A 21980-nucleotide genomic window follows, 5' to 3' on the forward strand; every position below is an offset into this window, starting at 1 on the left:
TCCTGGGGAAGCCAGAAGGTCCTGCACGCACCCCCACTTTGCAGTCAGACGTGACTCTTAGCCAGCCAGTAAAACAGAGGTTTATTAGATGACAGGAACACGGTCTAAAACAGAGCTTGTAGGTACAGTGGCGAATGGGACCCGTCAGCCGGGTCCATTATGGTGTTCAGAGAGACAGACACCCCCGGCTGCACTCCCTTCCCCGTTCCCAGCAAGCACCCAACTCAAACCCCCTCCAGCCCCTCCTTTTCTGGGCTTTGTCTCTTTCCGGGCCAAGAGGTCACCTGATCTCTTTGGTCACCTTTAGCTATTCCCTTGCAGGGGGGGAAGGGCCCTGGCCATTTGTTGCCAGGGAGACAGAGTGTCAGTGTTTTATGCACACTGACCTTTATCCCTCCACCTAGAGACTTAAGAAATGCATAGGGGAAACTGAGGCACTCACACAGTATTCAGAGGAAACATTAAGAACAGTCCCACTTCATCACACCCTCCAATGGAAGAACTGGAACAGACAGGTTCTCAAATCTGTCTTCAGGAAGGCAGACCCGGGATGTAGAGGAGTCTAGGACCATGCTGTTGAATTTGATCCTCTGCACTGGGGTTAAGGTTGATTTCTGTTTGTCGATTGTCAAGCTCAATCTCTGGAAAGGGTCAAGCTTGTGGCAGATTGCTTTGGAGGTCTTTAGAGGAGAATTCCCCCATATTAGCCAATTGTCCAGGTAAGAGCATATGTTGATATTGCATCTTCTCAAATAAGCTGCCACTACCAACAGTAACTTGGTGAACACTTTCAGTGCTGTGGAAGTCCAAAGGGCAGTACTTGATATTGATAGTGGTCTTGACCCACTGTGAATTTTGGGCACTTCCTGGGGAGTGGAATGATGTAGAGGGTGACCATTCTGAACTTCAGTTTGCAAACAAAAGTGCTGAGGTTCTGCAAAGCTAGCATGGGTCACCAGCCTCCCTTTTTCTCCAGAATGAAAAAATAGTTGCTGTAAAAATCCTTCCCCCCGTATTGTGGAGGGCCCTCTTCTCCCGTTTCATGATAAAGGAGAGTGAGGCCCTCTTGACATAATAGATCCTCATGAGGTGGGGTCTCTGATAAGGGATAAGGGGGATTGTGCTTAGGGACCACCGAAAACTGGATGGATAATCCATGTGTTACTGTCGCCATGGCCCATGGGGCGGCAGTGGTGATGGTCAAAGCATGCCTAAAGTGGGCGACCTGACTTCCAAGGGGGAGGTCTGGAACTTCTGGAGTTGATGGAAGCAGAACACAGCACTCCACCGTCCCATCAAAATGAATGTTCCTGGGACTGGGAAGGCTGGGGGTTTAGAATGGAGCAGTGAGTTGTCTCTTCCTCTGGAAGCAATGATGTTTTCTTGATGGTTCTGACAACCTTTGATGGTAGAAGGGTGGCAGAACTGGTTATCTGTGAAGGGTAAGGCTGTTTGATATGTCTCCTCTTAGGGTACATCTTCACTACTCGCCGTATCGGCGGGGAGCAATCAATTTATCCAGGATCGATATATCGCGTCTCGTTAAGACGCGATATATCGATCCCCGAATGCACTCACCGTCGACTCCGGAACTCCACCAGAGCGAGCGCCGGTAGCGCAGTCGACGGGGGAGCCGCGGCCGTCGATCCCGCGCCGTCTGGACCCCAGGTAATTCAATCCAAGATACTTCGAATTCAGCTACACTATTTGCATAGCTGAAGTTGCGTATCTTGGATTAATTCCTACCCCGCCCCCAGTGTAGACCAGCCCTAGGAACTAGTATGTATACTCCGAGGAAACAAAGGGTGGCTTGTGAGCCCTTCCGTGTACGGAGGACTTACAAACAGCACATTTGCTGGGAATGTGCGCTCTTCCCAGACAACAGAGGCACTTTGAGTATCCCTCTGAGGCTCAGATGCCCCCTCACATGAGGGGCAGCATTTGAATCCAGGAGAACTGAACAGCGCCATACTGGTGATGAGTCAGAACTCTGAAGAACTGATGGTTGCAACCAGCAATCAGAAAAAATAATCACAAACTAAACTATTAAACTATAACTAACTAGTAAAGAAAGACTGGCAGTCTATCAGACAGTCAGGGCTCCATCTCTAAGCCGGGAGGCAGTGAGAGGAACTGAATGGCAGGCAGTGAGCCTTGCCCTTCTCTGCCCATGCTGCAGAGCACAAGGGCTGGCGAGCGCATGCGTGCCATATGGATACAGCTCGCCAAAAACACTTCGATCTCTGGCACATGAGGCGCATGTGCACCATCAGTGGAATGTGCATATGGACAAAAACTCAAAGGAGAACAAAGAATTATCTGCACACAGAGGTAAAGCACTATTGAATGATAAGTTTTATTATTACTACTAGAAAATGTACCGTAGGGAACAAAACTTCGTTAGCCAGGGAAGGACTAAATAACCTAGGAGGCCTTTTTCATCTCTTCTTGAGATATCTAGCATAGGGATTTCTATAGAGCAATCATTGTAATATCTAGGTACTGGAAATACCCACTGTAGTTAATATCAGTATGTCCATGAATCAAGAGCCTGTATTGTTAATTTTTTTGCTGGCAAGAGCCCATCCAGTAAGCCTCAGTGGTGATGGGTGTCCTAGAAATAAGGCAAGGAGAAGATTCAATGAGTGAGAAAAAAGAAAAAAAATACTATGTATCCACAACTTATCAGAAAGATTTTTTATTAATGCTTTTCCATGTCAGCTCTTTACCACAGCCTGATATCTTCCCAGAGCAACCTCTGAGCTAGAGAGCAAATCGTGTTTATAGTATGCAGTAAAGATGTGGTCATGTAACTGCACAGCAGGTTCCTTCCATTAACGTTTCTACTCTTTCTGCATAGGAAGTGCGTATAATTTTAATCAAATGAGTCAAAATCTTTTGATGGAGAAAGTTCTTCCCGACGCTAATCTAACTGACATGCCATAGCAATCAATAACTTAAATGCTTTTTGTCCTTTGCACTGGATACAAACAAATGTAGCGGTGAATTTCCTGTAGTCAAATGTGTGTACAGAAATAATACAGTAAAGACACCATATACTTCTAGAGCATTACTGAGGTCACAGAGCCTTTTAAAACACTGTGTCTCATAACTTCCCCCCAGCTCTGCAAAGTAGACAATAAATAGAATCATCCCCATTTCCCATATGGAAAAATGGAGGCAGAGAGAAGTTAAAGCCAGCATTTTTAAAAACATGACAATTAAGGCAAAGAGCTATTTGATCAGCCATCTGGGAGATGAAGCAGTGCTATTTAGCACAGAGGATGGCATACCGGAGGAGAGATGCATTTGTAGTGGAGGAAGTTCATGTGGACTCTGGGTTTTCTGCAGAGATGCTCTGCATCTGAGGAAGTGGATATGGGGGAGGATGAGAGAGGGCTATTGGTAGGATGGATGAAGTGCTATGACAGAAGAGCAAAGAAGTCAAGTGTGGAGAAGAGGGTGGAGCTGAGCAGGGAGACCATGGAGGAGTTGAAGTTTTGTGAGGGGGCAGGTCAAAAAGAGCAGAGGAGAAATCAGAGTTGCTGCTGGGTGGAAGGTAACAGAAGGACAGAGTAACTAGGAGGCCTGTGCTAATGTCGATTGTAAGCACTTCTCTCACTTGGCTCAACAAGGCCATGACCCTTACTGGGCCACTGGGTGTTGCTGCAATACAAATAATAATGGGGATGAAGAAAATTAGCTACATCAAAGAGATCAACTGGTTTCAGAGAGAGGGAGCAGAGTTTGGAGAGGACAAAGTCAGGAGAGTGACCAAGGCATGCCTGGGGAGGCCTGACCAGAACTGCCGGTCAAATTAGAGAGAAGTATCAAGGCAGAGAAGTCATCAGCATGGAAGCTGAAGTCACCCAAGATAAGAGCAGGGGGCTGAGATGAGAGGAAAAGGGAGAACCGGTCTGAGATCCATGATAGGGCGAATAAACGGAGAGATCAGGCACTTTTGGAGTGGGCTAAGAGCAGAGCCATTCAAAAAACAGAATTTCTGTCCTGCAAGAAATTCTGACATTTCAGAATGTTTTCATCCCAAATTAGGCTGAAAAGTCAAATACCAAATTTTTTCACAGGACAGAAAGTTGTAAAAAAATTCTATTTGGAAACATCAAAATGTTTAATTTCAGCATGAATCTGTGTCTCTTTTTGATGCATCATGGTATTCCCTCTGGTTAAACCACTGCTGTGCATCATGGGAAATATAATCCAGCCAGGGAACATAACTCATAGAAGAGAATGTGGGCATGAGGCTTTCAAAATATAAGTCCCATGAGGCACTGGAGCAGCTCAGAGACACACAAATTAATGTCGAAATGACTTACCTCAAAATATTGCATTTCACTCTTCCAGGTACAAAATAAAAGAATTTCCGCACATTTGAAATTTTCCTGAAGAAAATTTCCATTGTGAAGAAACTGCATTTTCTGTTGAAAAACCATTTCAATTGAAGATTTCTGAGCAGCTCTGCCTAGGAGTGAGGAGGAAGGTGTGATGAAATGAAGTCCTTGCTAGAGTCATTTTCAAAGAGGAAAGTGAAGAATTTGGGAAATCTGTCTGGGTCTCCACAAACTAGCTAGAAACGTGATTTACCAACTACGTAATATGAATCAGATGCAATTTACCTGTTCCTTCCTTTGTTTGGGTAACAAGTTGGGGAAGTATTGCCTGAACGCAATGAGTTGTGAGACAAGTATTCACATCACACCTACAGTTATAGGGCTTGATCCTACAACTGCCTCAGCATGGGAAGACTCTTGGGCACATCCAGAACTCCCAGGGGGTCTCTGTGCTGGGTACCGGGGCCCAGCCCTACAGAAAAAGTTACAGGCTTGGGCCAGGAATGTATAACGTGGGAATTGCCTTTGTACTCTCTGCAGAACTTTGCTGTACTTCTTTCCTCTCCTTCAACTTTTTGTTGAATCTCTAGTTATAGGAATTTGGGGCAAGTTAGATAAACAGCTATGCAGGCAAAATGTACATGCAATTGCATGCCAAGATTGTTTGGAAACGTGGCCCATTACTTTCCATAGTACAGACACTATTGGGAGGGAGTAGGGAGCGGTTAAATTTGTTGTTACAGCTATGTGCTTTTGACTGTGCAAAAGCTTGATTTATACAACCACTTTTCTTCTGTATTTAGTATCACCATATGTCACTGATTATATATTTAAATTGCAGAAATTAGTTAAACCTCCTGACTTCCGCCCTTTAGCTTCCCTGTCAGAATGGGCAGCCCTCAGCCATTATCCCAAACCCTTGGAAAACAGATGGAAACAGAGTAAGGCACTTGCGGTACCTGTGCAGGAGAGGCCACTGCTTAGTATGGACTAACTGCTGTACCTAGGCAGCACCACAGAGGTCCATCGTGCTTTGCAAACATGCAGTAAGAGATTGTCCCTATCAGAGCAGCTTACAGTCTGTACAAGATAGTGTCAGAGGCTGAACAAAAGAGGCACACCGCCGTTTGTAAACAATGTTCTCCTGCCGGCGATCTTTAGTTCAGCCTGCCCCAGAAGGCAGCAGCAAAACGTCCCCACTTCCCAGCAGGTGTTTCACATGCTCTGCAGAGGTGTCTGCCCCCGAGGTGTTACTAAGCAAAGGGTTACAAAGAGAAAACATAAACAAGTTTGATTTACTTGCACATGCCTTCCACGAGAAGCAGCTAGCCAGCCTGACTCCCTCTAGACTTCTGCCCACCTTGAGGAACAGGAGCCTTTAGATCAGTGCTACTCACACCTCAGTGGCTCAGGAGCCAAATTAGTGATCACCAGTACCCACAGGAGCCACAGGAGTGTGAATTCAGTGTTTCAGTTACTACTTTTATATATATTATTCTCATGCAAAATGACTGACCAAGCATTATTATTTTATAAACGACAATTGGTTAATAACATAGGAAAAGCCTCCTGACTGGTTAATAACTAAATCACACAGTGTTTTTTAATATCATATGCCGTAAGCACTGGAACTAGGGGTGCGGGGTGTGTGATGTGGTTTCCATTACATACCGGGTTTAGTTTGGTTCAATGGCTCTCAGCACCCCCACTACACACACTGTTCCAGCACCCCGTCATGCTGCAAAGAATCACTTGCAACTTCAGAGCCCCAGTCTGAGTATCACTGCTTTAAATACTCCCTTTACTTCCCACCATGCTTTGCCAGAAGGTAGAACTACTAACATGGCTGCCATACAGTCCCCAGCCTGCCTTGCTTACCTGTTTCTCAGCGAACCACTAGGGCCAAGCCTGCCTGATACCTCTTCACTGAGAGGAGTGGGAGGATAGTTCCAACCTACCCTGCTCATGAAACTCTGGCTTCAGGCCCTAACGCCAGGGTCAGCAGAGCTTCTTCATAAGCCCCAGCCCACTTCCTCATTCCGAGCCAGAGTGCCCCTGTCCTACACAGATTTTTGTAGGCAAACTTAGAACAGGATGGTGGTGGCCCAGTAGGGTTCAAAGCACCGGTACAGCTCATGACACATGGGTACCAATAGTTGAGGGACAAAGCATGAGGGTCAGAACAGATCAGAAATGGAAGGCGGGCAAGAGAAGTGGGATTTAAAGCAGAGATTTGAAGGGGCAATTGAGGAATCCTGGAGCCCGGGAAAAGGGTCACTGTTTCTAAAGTAAGAGCAGTGTCACCAGTAGGGAAAGGAATAAAGGACGAGGAGACCAGAGAGTGAGGTGCAAGAGGAGTTATAGGTGGAAATGGGGGCTGGGATCAGGTGCCTCGATATTTTGAAAGTGGGGGCCCTAGAGAGCCCTAACAGATAGGATGTTGCCAGGGCAGATCTCTGTGCAGAGCCTTAAAGGTGAGGACAACACCCCAAGCACTTTTACTTGACCAATTTAGCATGTGTTAAAGGACAACTTGCTTTGTCTTGTCTACAGTTTAAGAAGGTATTAAATAGGCTGAGCTATTAGACACCACCTAACAGTGCACCTTTCACCTCCAGGGCGTATCTTCTCTACGAAGAGAGCTGTGGTCTAACCACCTGTGAGCTAACACAGGCTAACTAAAACGAGATAAAACCCTAGTAAAGACAAAGCAGCTTGCAGTTTTCACACGTGTTAGCAGGTTGAGTGAAAACTACAAGCCACCTTATCTTCACTAGTCACCCCGTGTTAAAAATACACCTTTTCTTCTCCTGAAGACAAGAGCCTCATCTAGACAAAGCGAATGGGAGTGGAAGGGACAGCACTTGAAGGGGGCAGTTACAATCTCCACAGACCAAGCCCTATCTCCCTGCCAGATCTTTCTGACTGCTCCGGTTTGGGAGTGGAGGTACCAGCTCCGAGTCCTGTTGCTTTTTAATCTTCTCCTCTCTCAGGCTGCTCCAAACCAAACGCCACGTCCAACTCACAGCACGTGACCTGGTCCTAGTATCCAGCCTCTCTTTATTTTGCTAAAAGAAGCATCACCCTAAACATGCCCCTGCTGCTTGAAGCAGAAGCCTGACATGTCTGTTTTTCTTAATGTAACATTAGGGTTAGGAAGAGACGCTCCAGATCAGGTGACCCTTCCGATGGAGACAGTGAATGTCATCTTTGAAGAAGGAAACCTACCATCCCTAAACCATGGGGTAGCTTGGTCAGTGTTCACGAAGGTATCACTGGTCCCTAGAGAGCTCGAAAATTACCACCTGGTGTCCCTTTCTTGGGAAAATTAACCGAAGAGCTGGGAGAGAACAGCCTCCAATGGCACCTAGTCACACACTGGGGTCCTGGGCTCCACAGGGTGCTGCTCTCCAGGCACGAAAAGTAGAATTATACAGACGGGAAAACACAGGGTTCAGATGAAAGGCTCAGCATAACCAGGAGCTACCAGCCACCTTCCAGAAGAGGTTGCACCTCACAGTAACTACCAGAAATGATTTTTAAAAGCACCAGTTCCAAAGTCATCAATCTGCGGTTCGTTTTACTGACAGAAGCATGGGGAGAGTTCGCCACCTTGTGGCTCTTCAAGTTATTGCCAAATATACCCATGGGCTGGGGAGACAGATCAAGCAGATGTTTAAAAAACTGCATTGGCCGAGATCATCCCTGTCTGATCAACACATGGAGGGGATGCTCACACAAAGATCTCTCCCTCTTATACACAGACTGGGGACTCACTTTGGATACTACAGGGACCTATTCATAGGGCCTGTGCTGGGGAAGGGGGTGAACACGTTGTTCCCTCTCTAAGGATCTCCTGGCAGCTGAGGCCAGGAAGAGTCCCAAACAGATTGACTCCATTGGAGACCCACTTTCAGGGAGCTGGAAGGGGGAACCACCAGGAGTCACAGCTGGTGCAGAAGCGCAAGGCCACCATGCAGATGGACCTGCTCAGATCGCAGGGGATCCACCAGATTTGGGCTATACAAGGGGAGATATCTCCCTATAGTGGGACAATGTGGGAGGGGGAGACAGGACGGTCAGGAAATCCTTATGGAGATTTGCATCCCCAGAACTCCCTGCCAGGGGTCTTCTGTGAGAAGTGACGACTGAGCCCCTTACCGTTTGCACCCCATGGACACATGCACAGCAGTAAAATGCAGATTTATCAGCCATGGGTCTAGAAACAAGGATGTGCAGCAGTTTCTGAAATTCTGCAGAAATCCCATTTCCAAGAACACAATGTTCCTTTCTATTCATTTTCTCTCTTACGAGTAACTAACTTTATTAAATGCACAATACCATTCTAATGCTACATTTACTGAATGGGGGAGGCAACTTAGTGACAGATGATGTGGAAAAAGCTGAAGTACTCAATGCTTTTTTTGCCTCGGGCTTCACAGACGAGGTCAGCTCCCAGACTGCTGCACTGGGCAGCACAGTATGGGGAGGAGGTGAGCAGCCCCCAGTGGTGAAAGAACAGGTTAAGGACTGTTTAGAAAAGCTGGACATGCACAAGTCCATGGGTCCAGCTCTAATGCATCCAAGGGTGCTGAGGGAGTTCGCTGATTGCAGAGCCATTGGCCATTAGCTTTGCAAATTCGTGGCAATCGGGGGAGGTCCCAGACGATTGGAAAAAAGGCAAATATAGTGCCCGTATTTAAATCGGGAAGAAAGAGAACCTGGGGAACTACAGACCGGTCAGCCACACCTCAGTCCCCGGCAAAATCATGGAGCAAGTCGTCAAGGAATCCATTCTGAAGCACTAGGAGGAGAGGAAGGTGACCAGGAACAATCAACATGGATTCACCAAGGGCAAGTCATGCCTGACCAACCTGATTGCCTTCTATGATGAGATAATGGGCTCTGTGGATATGGGGAAAGCGGTGGATGTGATATAGCTTGACTTTAGCAAAGCTTTTGATACGGTCTCCCACAGTATTCTTGCCAGCAAGTTAAAAAAGTATGGATTGGATGAATGGACTATAAGGTGGATAGAAAACTTGCTATATCATTGGGCTCAACGGGTAGCGATCAATGGCTCGATGTCTAGTTGGCAGCCGGTATCAAGCGGAGTGCCCAAGGGTCGGTCCTGGGGCCAGTTTTGTTCAACATCTTTATTAATGATCTGGATGATGGGATGAATTGCACCCTCAGCAAGTTCGCAGATGACACTAAGCTGGGGGGAAGAGGTAGATACTCTGGAGGGTAGGAATAAGGTCCAGAGTGACCTAGACAAATTGGAGGATTGGGCCAAAAGAAATCTGATGAGGTTTGACAAGGACAAGTGCAGAGTCCTGCACTTAGGACGGAAGAATCCCATGCACTGCTACAGGCTGGGGAACGACCGGCTAAGCGGCAGTTCTGCAGAAAAGGACCTGGGGATTACAGTGGACGAGAAGCTGGATATAAGTCAACAGTGTGCCCTTGTTGCCAAGAAGGCTAATGGCATATGGGGCTTTATTAGTAGGAGCACTGCCAGCAGATCGAGGGAAGTGATTATTCCCCTCTATTCGGCACTGGTGAGGCCACACCTGGAGTATTGCATCCAGTTTTGGTCCCCCCACTACAAAAGGGATGCGGACAAATTGGAGAAAGTCCAGCGGAGGGCATGAAAATGATTAGGGGGCTGGGGCATGTGACTTGAGGGAAAGGCTGAGGGAACTGGGGTTATTTAGTCTGCAGAAGAGAAGAGTGAGGTGGATTTGATAGCAGCCTTCAACTACCTGAAAGGGGGTTCCAAAGAGGATGGATCTAGACTGCTCTCAGTGGTAGCAGATGACAGAACAAGGAGTAACGGTCTCAAGTTGCAGTGGGGGAGGTTTAGGTTGGATATTAGGAAACACTTTTTCACTAGGAGGGTGGTGAAGCACTGGAATGGGTTCCCTAGGGAGGTGGTGGAATCTCCTTCCTTAGAGGTTTTTAAGGTCAGGCTTGACAAAGCCCTGGCTGGGATGATTTAGTTGGGGACTGGTCCTGCTTTGAGCAGGGGGTTGGACTAGATGACCTGCTGAGGTCTCTTCCAACCCTGATATTCTATGATATTGAGAAATTAAATAATCAGTCAGGAAATATGGCAGTTAAGGTTTCTACAATAACATTAAATTGACCCAGTACATATATGAGTGTGGTACAGGTAACCGTGTTGTAAAGAATGGTTCCAGCTATTCTGTAACTTTAAATATATAGCGGAATATTCAGACTGGAAATGTCTCCAATTGGTTTTCAGTTGAAGTCAGTGCTTGGCTATGACATCACTTGTTTGCTGAAGGGTATAAAAAGTGAACACTTAAAGGGTTCATTGCTAATACCTGCCTGCCCACGTTGGAGCCGAGCAGTATGGGTCTAGCTAGTGACTATGGGGATGGGGAGTACCCTGGGTGGGGCTGAGGGGGAGGGGTGTGCGGGTGTGGGGAAGGGGTATGGGGAGCAAGAGTTATGGGAGAGGGGTGTGCTGGAGTGGGGATGTGGGAGAGGGGTGTGTGGGACTGAGAGGACGGGGTTCGTGGGTTTGGGGGAGGGGTGTGTCCAGGGGTGGGACTGTGGGGGAGAGGTGTGCAGGAGGGGTGTGCCAGGGTGTGGGGAGTAGGGACTATGGGGGAGGGGTATGCCGGAATGAGGTTGTGAGGGAGAATCATAGACTATCAGGGTTGGAAGAGACCTCAGGAGGTATCTAGTCCAACCCCCTGCTCAGAGCAGGACCAATTCCCTACTAAATCATCCCAGCCAGGGCTTTGTCAAGTCTGACCTTCAAAACCTCTGAGGAAGGAGATTCCACCACCTCCCTAGGGAACCCATTCCAGTGGGATGTGCAGGGTGTGCCCGGGGGCGGGGCTCTGGGGGAAGGGGTGTGTGGGTATGAGGGAGGGGTGTGCCTGGGGTGGGGCTGTGGAGGAAGGGTGGGCGGGGGGGGGGGAGGACTGTAGAGGAGGGGTGTGCGGGCCAGGTGTGCCAGGGTGTGGGGAACAGGGACAATGGGGGAGACGTGTGCAGGAATGGGGTTGTGAGGGAGGGATGTGTGGGACTGAGGGGAATGGGGTGGGCGAGTGGTGTGCCCGGTGCGGGGCTTTGGGGGAGGGGTGTGTGGGTATGGGTGAGGAGTGTACAGGTATGGAGGAGGGGTGTGCCAGGGTGTGGGGAGCAGGGGCTGTAGGGGAGGGGTGTGCCTGTGGGTGCGGCTGTGGGGGAGGGGTTTGCCCTGGGCAGGGCTGTAGTGGAGGTGTGTGCCGGGATCTGGGGAGCAGAGGATGTGGGGAAGGGGTGTGCAGGGCGGGACTCCGGGGGGGCGAGGCTGTGGGGGAGGGGTGTGTAGGAAGGGGGGAGGGGTGTGCCAGGCGGGGCTGTGAGGGGAGGGGTGTGTAGGAAGGGGGGGAGGGGTGTGCCAGGTGGGGCAGTGGGGGAGGGGTGTGTAGGAAGGGGGTGTGTGTGCGGGCGGGGCTGTGGGGGGAGGGGTGTGCAGGAGGGGGGAGGGGTGTGTAGGGCAGGAAGGGTGTGCGGGCCCAGGCGGGGGTGGGGGGGCGGCAGCGACCCACAGCACCCCCTGTCGGCTGGGAAGAGCAAGTGCAGGTACCTCATTGCCACGGGCGGCCACAGGCCAGGGCATAGGGTGACCAGACAGCAAGTATGAAAAATTGGGACGGGGGTGGGGGGCAATAGGAGCCTATATAAGAAAAAGCCCCAAATATCGGTACTGTCCCTATAAAATCCGGACATCTAGTCACCCTACCAGGGCACCACGTGCGGTGCGCCCCAGGTGGGTCTGGCCCGGCCCGGAGAAGCCAGCAAGCACCCTTGGGCGGGGCAGGGAGGTAGGGAGGGAGGGGGGGTCCCTGCCCGCACACCCTGCCCCCAGCAGCTCAGAACTCAGGACTTTGCAGTGCAAAACACGGGTCTTGTGCTAGGGTCACAGGATCGCACCCGAGTGCAGCCGGGCCCTCAGCCCAGCACACACTCTCCCCACGTGTGCACACGCATGTACACACACACCACCCTGCAAACCTACATACACAAACCCACTCAGAGCCCTCCCTTGGGTGTGGCGAATCAGACCAACCGCTCTGGGCCCTGCGCTTTGGGGGGCCCCAGGCTTCAGTGTGCATGTGTTGTGCGAGGGGTGCTAGGCTGGCCTGGGTGGAATGGGGCTAGGGGTGCCTGGGGGACCAGGCCAGGCAGGGGGTTGGGGTTACGGGTTCAGGGGGCCAGGCCAGCCCTGGGGAGGGGTAGCGTGGGGCCTGGCGCCAGCAGCAGGGGTCGGGCCTGCACTCACTGGCGGGAAGCACACGTATTTATTTTTCTTGTTCATCTGCCGCCACACCAGCCACCAGCATCCTAGCACCGCCGGAACACGCCAGCACCAGGCTGACCCCATCCATTGACCTTCTGCCCTGGACCCCTCTCTTTTCCAGGACCCTCAGGCACAGGGGGGCCCCTTGTCCATAGTACAGGTGCCACCCTGTGACTCTCCATAGTCCCTCGCCCCCAGCACTGGTGTCCCCTCCCGACACTAGATTTCACCCGTATAAAAAATGTTAAGGGGGGGGGCATACAGGTCGATTTGTCCCGGGGCTGCGCAGTCCCCTTGGGATGGCCCCAGATGCACTGTCACACATATACCAGCACACACATGCACACCCCCTCTCCTCCCCAGAGGTGGATTATGATTTTTTTGGCAGCCTGGGCACAAAGAACATTTGGGCCCCCACACCCTGGGGGCCTGGGGTGCCAGAACCAGGGGGGCCAGGCCCTCCCACTTTTTTAACGTGGGCATAATAGCTTCAGGCAGGTGCTGTACTTTGCAGTGGGGGAACTGGTGATTAGCTCGCCTGGTGTGAAGCCACCCCTGCTAGCGGTGTGCCCGCGCCGGCTTCTTCTCCAATGGGGGGGCTAAGGTGGGCCTTTGCCCCCCCACCATCATGGGGCCCTGGGCCCTGCTCCTCCTTTTCCCCCACCCCAGGCCCCACACCCTGGCAAGGCCAGAAGCTGGAGCCAGGCCGTGGGAAGAGCCGCAGGGAGCCCGGGGCCGCTGTGGGGAGCCCCGCATCCGCCACCTACCCTGGGCAGTGCATCCAGGGGGCAGGGACAGGGGCTGAGGGCTGCTCTCAAACACCCAGCCCCTGCCCAGGGCAGGTGGAGGGTCCAGGGCTCCCTGTCTGGCTCTTACCACTGGCCAGCTCTGGCTTCTAGCCTGGCTAGAAGACAGGGCCCCAGTGGCTCCCCCACCTCTAGCCAGTTTCCAGCACTCCGGGGGGAGGGGGGGCCTGGGGCACAGGCCCCATGGGCCCATGTGATAATCTGCCACTGCACACTGTGACGGAGCAGGGAGCGGGCGGATTTGACCTGGGAATGTGTTACACTGGGGATGAGACGGAAGCTACCTGACCTGTAACCTGAGCCAGGAGGGGGGTTGGGAGAAATGACACCTTCTGCCGGGGAGACTGAACAAAGGAGAGGAGGGGCAGAGGGGAGGGGGGAGAGAGCTGCTGGAGGAGTTTTTAGTTTCAGTTTGGGCTGGGTGGTGCAACACAGGGAACCCCAAGCTGAGGTCTAAGCTCCCTGAACCCCCCAGAAGGACTTGATTGAGAGGTTCTGGTTGTACCTACACGCTCTGCTTGGGACTGTATTCCTGTCATCTCTGTGACACATATCCCATCACATGCACACGCACATAGATTCATACTGTCACATACGTGAATATGCACATAGACAGGGGCGGCTCTATGTTTTTTGCCGCTCCAAGCACGGCAGTCGGGTGGGCTTTAGCGGCATGCCTGCGGACAGTCCGCAGTCACGCGGATTCGGCGGCGTTTCTGCAGGCGAACTGCTGGTCCCGCACCTTCGGCGTACCCGCCGCCGAATTGCCGCCAAAACCGCGGGACCAGCAGACCTCCCGCAGGCATGCCTGACTGCCACCCTCACAGCGACCAGGAGGCCACTTTCCACGGCTTGCCGCCCCAGGCACGTGCTTGCTGCCTGGAGCCGCCCCTGCAATAGATTAGGGTTGGGCAAACTTTTTGGCCCGAGGCTACATCTGGGAATAGAAATTGTATGGTGGGCCATGAATGCTCACAAAATTGGGGTTGGGGGTCAGAAATGAGTTCAGGGTGCAGGAAGGGGCTCCAGGCTGGGGAGTGAGGTGCAGGGTGAGGCTCCGGCTGGAGGTGCAGGCTCTGGGGTGGGCCTGGGGATGAGGGGTTTGGGGTACAGGAGGGTGCTCTGGGCTAGGATCAAGGGGTTTGGAGGGCAGGAGGGGGATGAAGACTGGGGTAGGGGGTTGGGGCATGGGGAGAGGCTCAGGGGTGCAGGCTCCAGGTGGCACTTACCTCAAACGGCTCCTGGAAGCAGCGGCATGTCCCTTCTCTGGCTCCTACGCAAGGCGCAGCCCGGCGGCTCTGCACGCTGCCCCATCCGCAGGCACCACCCCTGCAGCTCCCCTTGGCTTCGATTCCTGGCTAATGGGAGCTGCAGGGGCGGTGCTTGGGGTGGGAGCAGTGTGCAGAGTGGAGGTCCCTGACTGCCCCTACGACGTAGGAGACGGAGGGGGAGTCATGCCGCTGCTCCTGGGAGCCGTGTAGAGCGGCCCCCGACCCTGCTCCCTGGTTGGAGCAGGGCAAGCCCAGACCCTGCTCCCCAGTGGGAGCTAGAGGGCCGGATTAAAACAGCCTGTGGGCCGTAGTTTGCCCACCCCCGACATAGACACACAATCACATACACACCATCACACGTGCACATGCATGTACACACACATGTAGATACACACCAAATGTGTGCACGCACACACATACAGTCATATACACACACCATCAGATGTGTGCACGTGCACATACCCCCACAGGCACTCCCCAGCATGTGTGCCCACACATACAGACACACCATCACATATGTGCACACTGATACAAACACACACCATCACACAAGTGCACATGTATACACCACACCACACAGGGGCACACAATCACACACATGTGGAGACACTCTCACCATCATGCATGTGCACATGCACCTAGACACACGCTGTCACATGCATGCATAGACACACACGTTCATGCTGTTAGACATGTTCACATGCACCAGGCTGAAATTCCAGGTTCAGGTGCCAGGCGCATGCAGACAAGCTCTGGAAATATTCAGATACAGCCCAGAAAACAGCCCCTGAGCTGCTGTGGAAACGGGGCATAAACCAGCCAGCTTGGACCAGCCCCACCTGCCGGAACTGAGGGAAATTCCCTGGGAGCTGGGAAATTGTCTGCTCCCAAAGGGACAAGGGCCCCGGCTTGCGCCCCTCCCGGTGTTCCGTGAGGCGTGGCCCTTTCTCATTGTGTGTCCGCCCCAGGGCCGGCTCCAGGCACCTGCTTAACAAGCAGTTGCTTGGGGCGGCCAAGGGAGAGGGGCAGCATGTGCGACACTTCGGGGGTAACAGTCCCTCACTCCCTCTAGGAGCGAAGAACCTGCCGCCGAACTGCCCCCGCCGATTGCGACTTTTTTTTTGCTTGGGGCAGCAGAAATGCTGGAGCCGGCCCTGGTCCGCCCCATGCCGTTACAGTGAACGGATCCGTGGGGCTGCACCTAGAGTGACCAGATGTCCCGATTTCATAGGGACAGTCCTGATTTTGGGTCTTTTTCTTATATAGGCTCCTATTACCCCCACGCATCCCTATTTTTCACACTTGCTCTCTGGTGAGCCCAGCCGCCCTGCGCCTTTGTGGACTCTTGGCCACAGCCCCCCTGGATTCCGGCCCCGTCTGGCTGAGGGCCCCGCCAGGGGGAGGCCGGACGCAGCCCCCCCACTCCGGGCCGCCCCCCGGCCCCAGCGGGCGCGGCCGCCCCCAGCCCGGCACGTGGGCTGCAGCGTGACGCGCGGCCGGGCGCTGCGGTGCAGGCGGAGCGCCATGGCGGGGCAGGCGGCTGCGGCGGGCGGCTGGGGCCGGAGCCGGGGCGCGGTGTTGCTGCTCTTCTTCTCGCTCTCCCGCCGCCCGCCCGCCGGGGCCGCCTGGCTGCTGGGGCTGCGGCCCGAGGACACGGCCCCGGGCCGGGTCTCGCTGGAGGCCGGCGCGCTGGGGGCGGTCGAGGGAGCCAGTTTCCTGCTGCGCCTCTACTTCCAGCCGCCGGCCGAGGGGAACGGCAGCCGCGGGCCGCCCGGCGCGGAGAGCGAGCCCCGCCTGGTCTTTATCGAGGAGCCGGCGGCGGGAGCGAGCCCGGCGCCCGGGGAGCGCTGCCCGCAGCAGAGCGCCTGGGCCTCGGACGTGGAGGTGCTGGGCCCGCTGCAGCCGGGCGGCTCGGCCGGCTCCGCCCTGGTGCGGGTGCGAGTGCGGGAGCCGCGCAAGGGGGAGCCCGGCGCCGGGCCGCGGGGGCGGCTCTTCTCGCTCTGCGCCTGGGACGGGCGCGCCTGGCAGCACCACGGCGCGGCGGGCGGCTTCCTGCTGCGGGTGCGGCGGGCGGCGCGGGCGCCCTGGCTGCTCGGGCCGCTGCCGGAGGCGGGCTGGCTCCGGGCCCTGGGGGCGCTGCTCCTGCTGGCGCTGTCGGCGCTGTTCAGCGGCCTGCGCCTGGCGCTGCTGTCGCTGGACCCGCTGGAGCTCCGCGTGCTGCGCAACAGCGGCTCGGCCGCGGAGCAGGAGCAGGCGCGCCGCGTGCAGGCGGTGCGGGGCCACGGCGGCACCTACCTGCTCTGCACCCTGCTGCTAGGCCAGGCCGGGGCCAACGCGGCGCTGGCCGGCTGGCTGTGCGCATCCCTGCCCGGCCAGGGGCCGGCGCTGGCCGGCTGGGTGCAGGGCGTGCCCTGGCTGCCCGTGCTGCTGTGCACCGGCGCCGTGTTCCTGGGCGGCGAGGTGCTGCCCTACTCGGTGTGTTCCCGGCACGGGCTGGCCATCGCCTCGCACACGCTCTGCCTCACCCGCCTGCTGATGGCCGCCACCTTCCCGCTCTGCTACCCGCTGAGCCGCCTGCTGGACTGGGCGCTGCGCCAGGAGCTCAGCACCTTCTCCACCCGCGAGCGCCTGCTGGAGACGCTGCGCGCCGCCGACCCGCACAGCGACCTGGTGCGGGAGGAGCTGGCCATGGTGCAGGGCGCGCTGGAGCTGCGCACCAAGGCGGTGGAGGACGTGCTCACCCCGCTGGCCGACTGCTTCCTGCTGCGCTCCGACGCCGTGCTGGACTTCGCCACCGTCTCCGAGATCCTGCGCTCCGGCTACACCCGCATCCCGGTCTACGAGGGCGACCGGCGGGACAACATCGTGGACCTGCTCTTCGTCAAGGACCTGGCCTTCGTGGACCCCGACGACTGCACCCCGCTGCAGACCGTCACCCGCTTCTACCGCCGGCCGCTGCACTGGGTCTTCAGCGACAGCCGCCTGGACACGCTGCTGGAGGAGTTCAAGAAGGGTGAGGGCGCCGGACCCCCGGTTCTGTCCTCCGGGCACGCACCGCCCGTCCCGACTCCCCGGGCTCCGGCTGTGCGCTCCGGGCCATGCAGCCTCCCGCGGGGCTCGGGGTCCCCCTGTCCCTGCCTGCACCCGGCCGTGCGCCCGCGGCAGCCACCGCCTTCCCCTTGCGCCCCCCTGGCCCTTGGCCGGCTGCCTCTGGCGCACCCAGCCCGCACCTCCCCGACCGCCCCCTGCTCCCCCAGGCCCGTGCGTGCGGGGCACTCCCGGCGGGGAGCGGGGGCCCTGCGGGTGTCGGAACTGGGATGCCCGGGTAGGATGCCCTGGGCGGGAAGGGGGCTCCTGGGCTCTTTGCGCCCTGCATGAACCTGGCGTGTGCCCGCGGGCTCCGCGCAGCTCTCGGGGGTGTGTGTGGGGGGGGGGTCGTGCGCCCCATGCGGGCCCGGGGCGGGGTGCGGCTGCTTTTGACCCCGAACCTCATTGCGAAGCGCTGAGGGGTTGGAGCGAACTAGGGGCCGGGCTGAGCCGCCTCGGGGGTCGCAGAGCTGTCATTCACCGCCCCCGCGGCTCACGCCGGCAGCAATATGTGCCCCCCCGGGGGGGAGCGGCGGACTCGGGCGGCTGCTCTGCATTGGCCCCTCTGCACCCAGGCTGGGCGGAGTGAGGCCGGCAGCGAGCGGGCGTGGAGCTGGGCTGTGAGCTCAGTCCTGGCTGTGCCACTCCCTTGGGAAGGTCGCTGCTGGGCTGTGCAATGGGGACAGATCCTTACCCCCCAGTGCCGGGTGTCGGGAGGGTTAGTTAACACTCACTCGGGGTGTTCAAAGGCTGGTGCATGGAATCAGTTTAACAGAGGGGCTGGAGGTGAGGTGCCTGAGTCTCCAGGCTTGTTTGGGGGGTTTAAAAGTTACTTTTGTCCCTTCTTGCTGGTGGAAACGGACTAAAACTGTTATCAAATGAACACTGTAAACAAACTAGGGCTGTCAAGTGATTACAAAAATTAATTGTGTGATCATGGTTTTAAACAATAATAGAATATGATTTGTTTTGTTTTCTACTTTTTCAAAGATACTGATTTCAGTTACAACACAGAATACAAAGTGTACAGTGCTCGCTTTATATTTTTGATTACAAATATTTGCACTGTAAAAAACAAAAGAAATAGTATTTTTCAAGTCACCTAGTACAAGCACTGTAGTGCAAGCTCTTTATCATGAACGCTGAACTTACAAATCTTGGCTCTAAAGTTTTACATTGTTTTGTTTTTGAATGCAGTTTTTTTTTACATAATTCTACAAGTCCACTCAGTCCTACTTCAGCCAATTGCTCAGACAAACATGTGAATACCATGTAAAACTGGCTACAAAAGTGCCATGCGAACACCTGTTCTCACTTTCAGGTGACACTGTAAATGAGGAGGAGGCAGCAGTACCTCCCGTAAATGTAAACAAACTTGTTTGTCTGAGCGATTGGCTGAACAAGAAGTAGGACTGAGTGGACTTGTAGGCTCTAAAGTTTTACATTGTTTTGTTTTTGAGAGCAGTGATGTAGAAAAAAATCTACATTTGTAAGTTACACTTTCACGATAAAGAGATTGCACTACAGTACTCGTATGAGGTGAATTGAAAAATAGTATTTTATCATTTTTACAGTGCAAATATTTGTAATAAAAATAATATAAAGTGAGCACTGTACACTTTGTATTTGTTGTTGTAATAGAAATCAGTATATTTGAAAATGTAGAAAAAATCATCCAAAAATATTTAATAATTTCAGTTGGAATTCTATTGTTTAACAGTGCGATTAATCGTGATTAATGTTTTGAGTTAATCACGTGAGTTAACTGCGATTAATTGACAGCCCTAAAACAAACCAAAACAGTAGAAACATCAGTCTGCTCTTTTTCAGTTACGGTAAGCTTGAGTTTTACTGTTTTTTCAAATAGACACATAACTTTGAGGATAGGTTGTTGGGTTTTGAGATTATCTATCTATCTATCTATATTTGGTCAAAGTTGTCTTGTAAGCACCTGATAGAGTAATGTTTGCAATGCCATCCGGTGGGGTGTTGGCCTGTAACACCTGTCTCAACCCATCCCACCTCCTTCCTGGGCACCAGATCTAGATGAAAATATAACAGCTGTTTGGGGTCAGTCCTAGGTCCGGTACTATTCAATATTTTCATTAATGACTGCTAAGGGAGTGGAGAGTTTGCTTATAAAATTTTGAGGATAGCACTAGACTGGGAGCGGTCGCAGGCACTTTGCAGGATAGGATTATAATTCAAAACTACCTTGACAAAGAGGAGAATTGATCTGAAATCAATAAGATGAAATTCAATAAAGACTAGAACAAAGTACTTAACTTAGGAAGGAAAAATCAAATGCACAACTACAAAATTGGAAATAATTGGCTAGATGGTACTACTACTGAAAAGGATTTGGGCATCATAGCGGATCACAAATTGAATATAAGCCAACAATGTGATGCAGTTGCAAAAAAAAAAAAAAAAAAAAAAAAACATCATTCAGGGGTGTCTTTACAGGAGTGTTGTATATAAGATACAGGTCATTGTTCTACTCTGGTTGGCACTGGAGAGGCCTCAACTGGAGTACCGTGTCCAATTCTGGGTACCACACTTGAGGAAAGATATTGATAAAGTGGAGGGAGTCCAGAGAAGAGCAATACAATTGAAAAATGGGTTAGAAATCCTGATCTATTAGGAAAGGTTAAAAAAAAATTGGGCATGTTTAGTCTTGAGAAAAGAAGACCGAGGCTTTTTCTACACTGGCACTTCATTGGCAAAACTTTTGTCGTTCAGGGGTGTTAAAAAACAAAACAAAACAAAACCCACTGAACAACAAAAGTTTACCGACAAAAAGCGCCATTGTGAACAGCGCTTTGTTTGCAGGAGAGCTCTCTCCTGCCGACAAACAACAGCTACACCACGTGCCTTTTAGCGGCAGGGCTGTAGCAGCACAGCTAGGGTGACCAGATGTCCTGATTTTATAGGGCCAGTCCCATTTTTGGGGACTTTTTCTTATATAGGCTCCTATTACCCCCCCCCCCCCCCCGCCCCGATTTTTGACATTTGCTGTCTGGTCATCCTAAGCACAGCCCTGCCCCTAAAGCCTCCTAGTATATCCATAGCCTGAGGGGGGGACCTGATAACAGTCTTTGAATCTGTTAAAAGCTGTTATAAAGAGGACAGGGATCAATTGTCCTCCATGTCCACTGAAGGTCAAGAAGTAAGGGCACAATCTGCAGCAAGAGAGATTTAGGTTAGGTATTAGGAAAATCTTTAGCTATAAACAAACTAGAGAAATTTAGCCTAGACAAATCTACTATAAAGAAGGTGCACAACTGGATGGAAAACCATACTCAGGGAGTAGTTTTCAATGGTTTACAATCAAGCTGGAAGGACATACTGAGTGGGGTCCCTCAGGGATCTTTCCTGGGTCTCGTTCTATTCAGTATCTTCATAAATGATTTGGATAATGGCAGAGAGCGTACACGTATAAAGTTTGTGGATCATACCAAGCTGGGAGGGGTTGCATGTGCTTTTGGAGGACAGAATTAGAATTCAAAATGACCTTGACAAACTGGAGAAATGATCTGAAATAAATAGGATAAAATTCAATAAGGACAAATGCAAGGAAGGAATACTCAGTTGCACAAATACAAAATAGGAAATGACTGCCTAGGAAGTGTTAACGAGCCACTTCCCCTTGAATGGTCTGGTAGCATGTGTGAGCTACTGAGGCTAAACTATCTGTTTGATCTTGTGTTAAGCTGTGACACTGAGTTCCTTTCCCAGACTGAGGAAGAGCTCTGTCATAAGGGACTGGGGCGTAGGTGGCATGGCCCAGGGTCACAGCTGGGCTGAGGTCTGCCCATCAGGGTCAGGAGTGGGCGGAATTGCAAGGCCAGGTCCCGTAAACAAGAGTCAGGGTCAGAGTCAGGCCAGGCTCAGAGATCAGAGGTAGTACAAGGTTAGAATCAAGGGGCAGAAGTCAGGGTCCAGCTGGAATCGGAGACCAGGGGAAGAGCCGAAGTCTGGCAGTGCAGTCAGAGTCTGTGTGATTGACCAGACAACTTCCTGGGGCAACCCCTGGGGTTAAGTAGGGGAATTCGGCCAATCAGAGGGCTGCTACTCTGGGTTTCTTGGGCGGTACTTCCTGCAACGCCTGCTTTCCACAGTGCTCCCTGGCTGTGCTGTGGCA

The 21980-nt window shown here is 52.9% G+C and overlaps 1 protein-coding gene across 1 annotated transcript in view; it reads left to right on the plus strand.

Moving 5' to 3' along the window:
• Positions 1–16273: 16273 nt before the first annotated feature.
• Positions 16274–21980, plus strand: part of CNNM1 (cyclin and CBS domain divalent metal cation transport mediator 1) — a 50526-nt gene continuing 44819 nt past the window's right edge. Inside the window, exon 1 of the mRNA XM_054035629.1 lies at positions 16274–17762. Coding sequence (XP_053891604.1) covers positions 16274–17762 — 1489 coding nt within the window. The remainder of the gene's footprint in view (positions 17763–21980) is intronic.

This window comes from Malaclemys terrapin, chromosome 7 (assembly GCF_027887155.1).
Source record: "Malaclemys terrapin pileata isolate rMalTer1 chromosome 7, rMalTer1.hap1, whole genome shotgun sequence".
Taxonomy (NCBI): domain Eukaryota; kingdom Metazoa; phylum Chordata; order Testudines; family Emydidae; genus Malaclemys; species Malaclemys terrapin.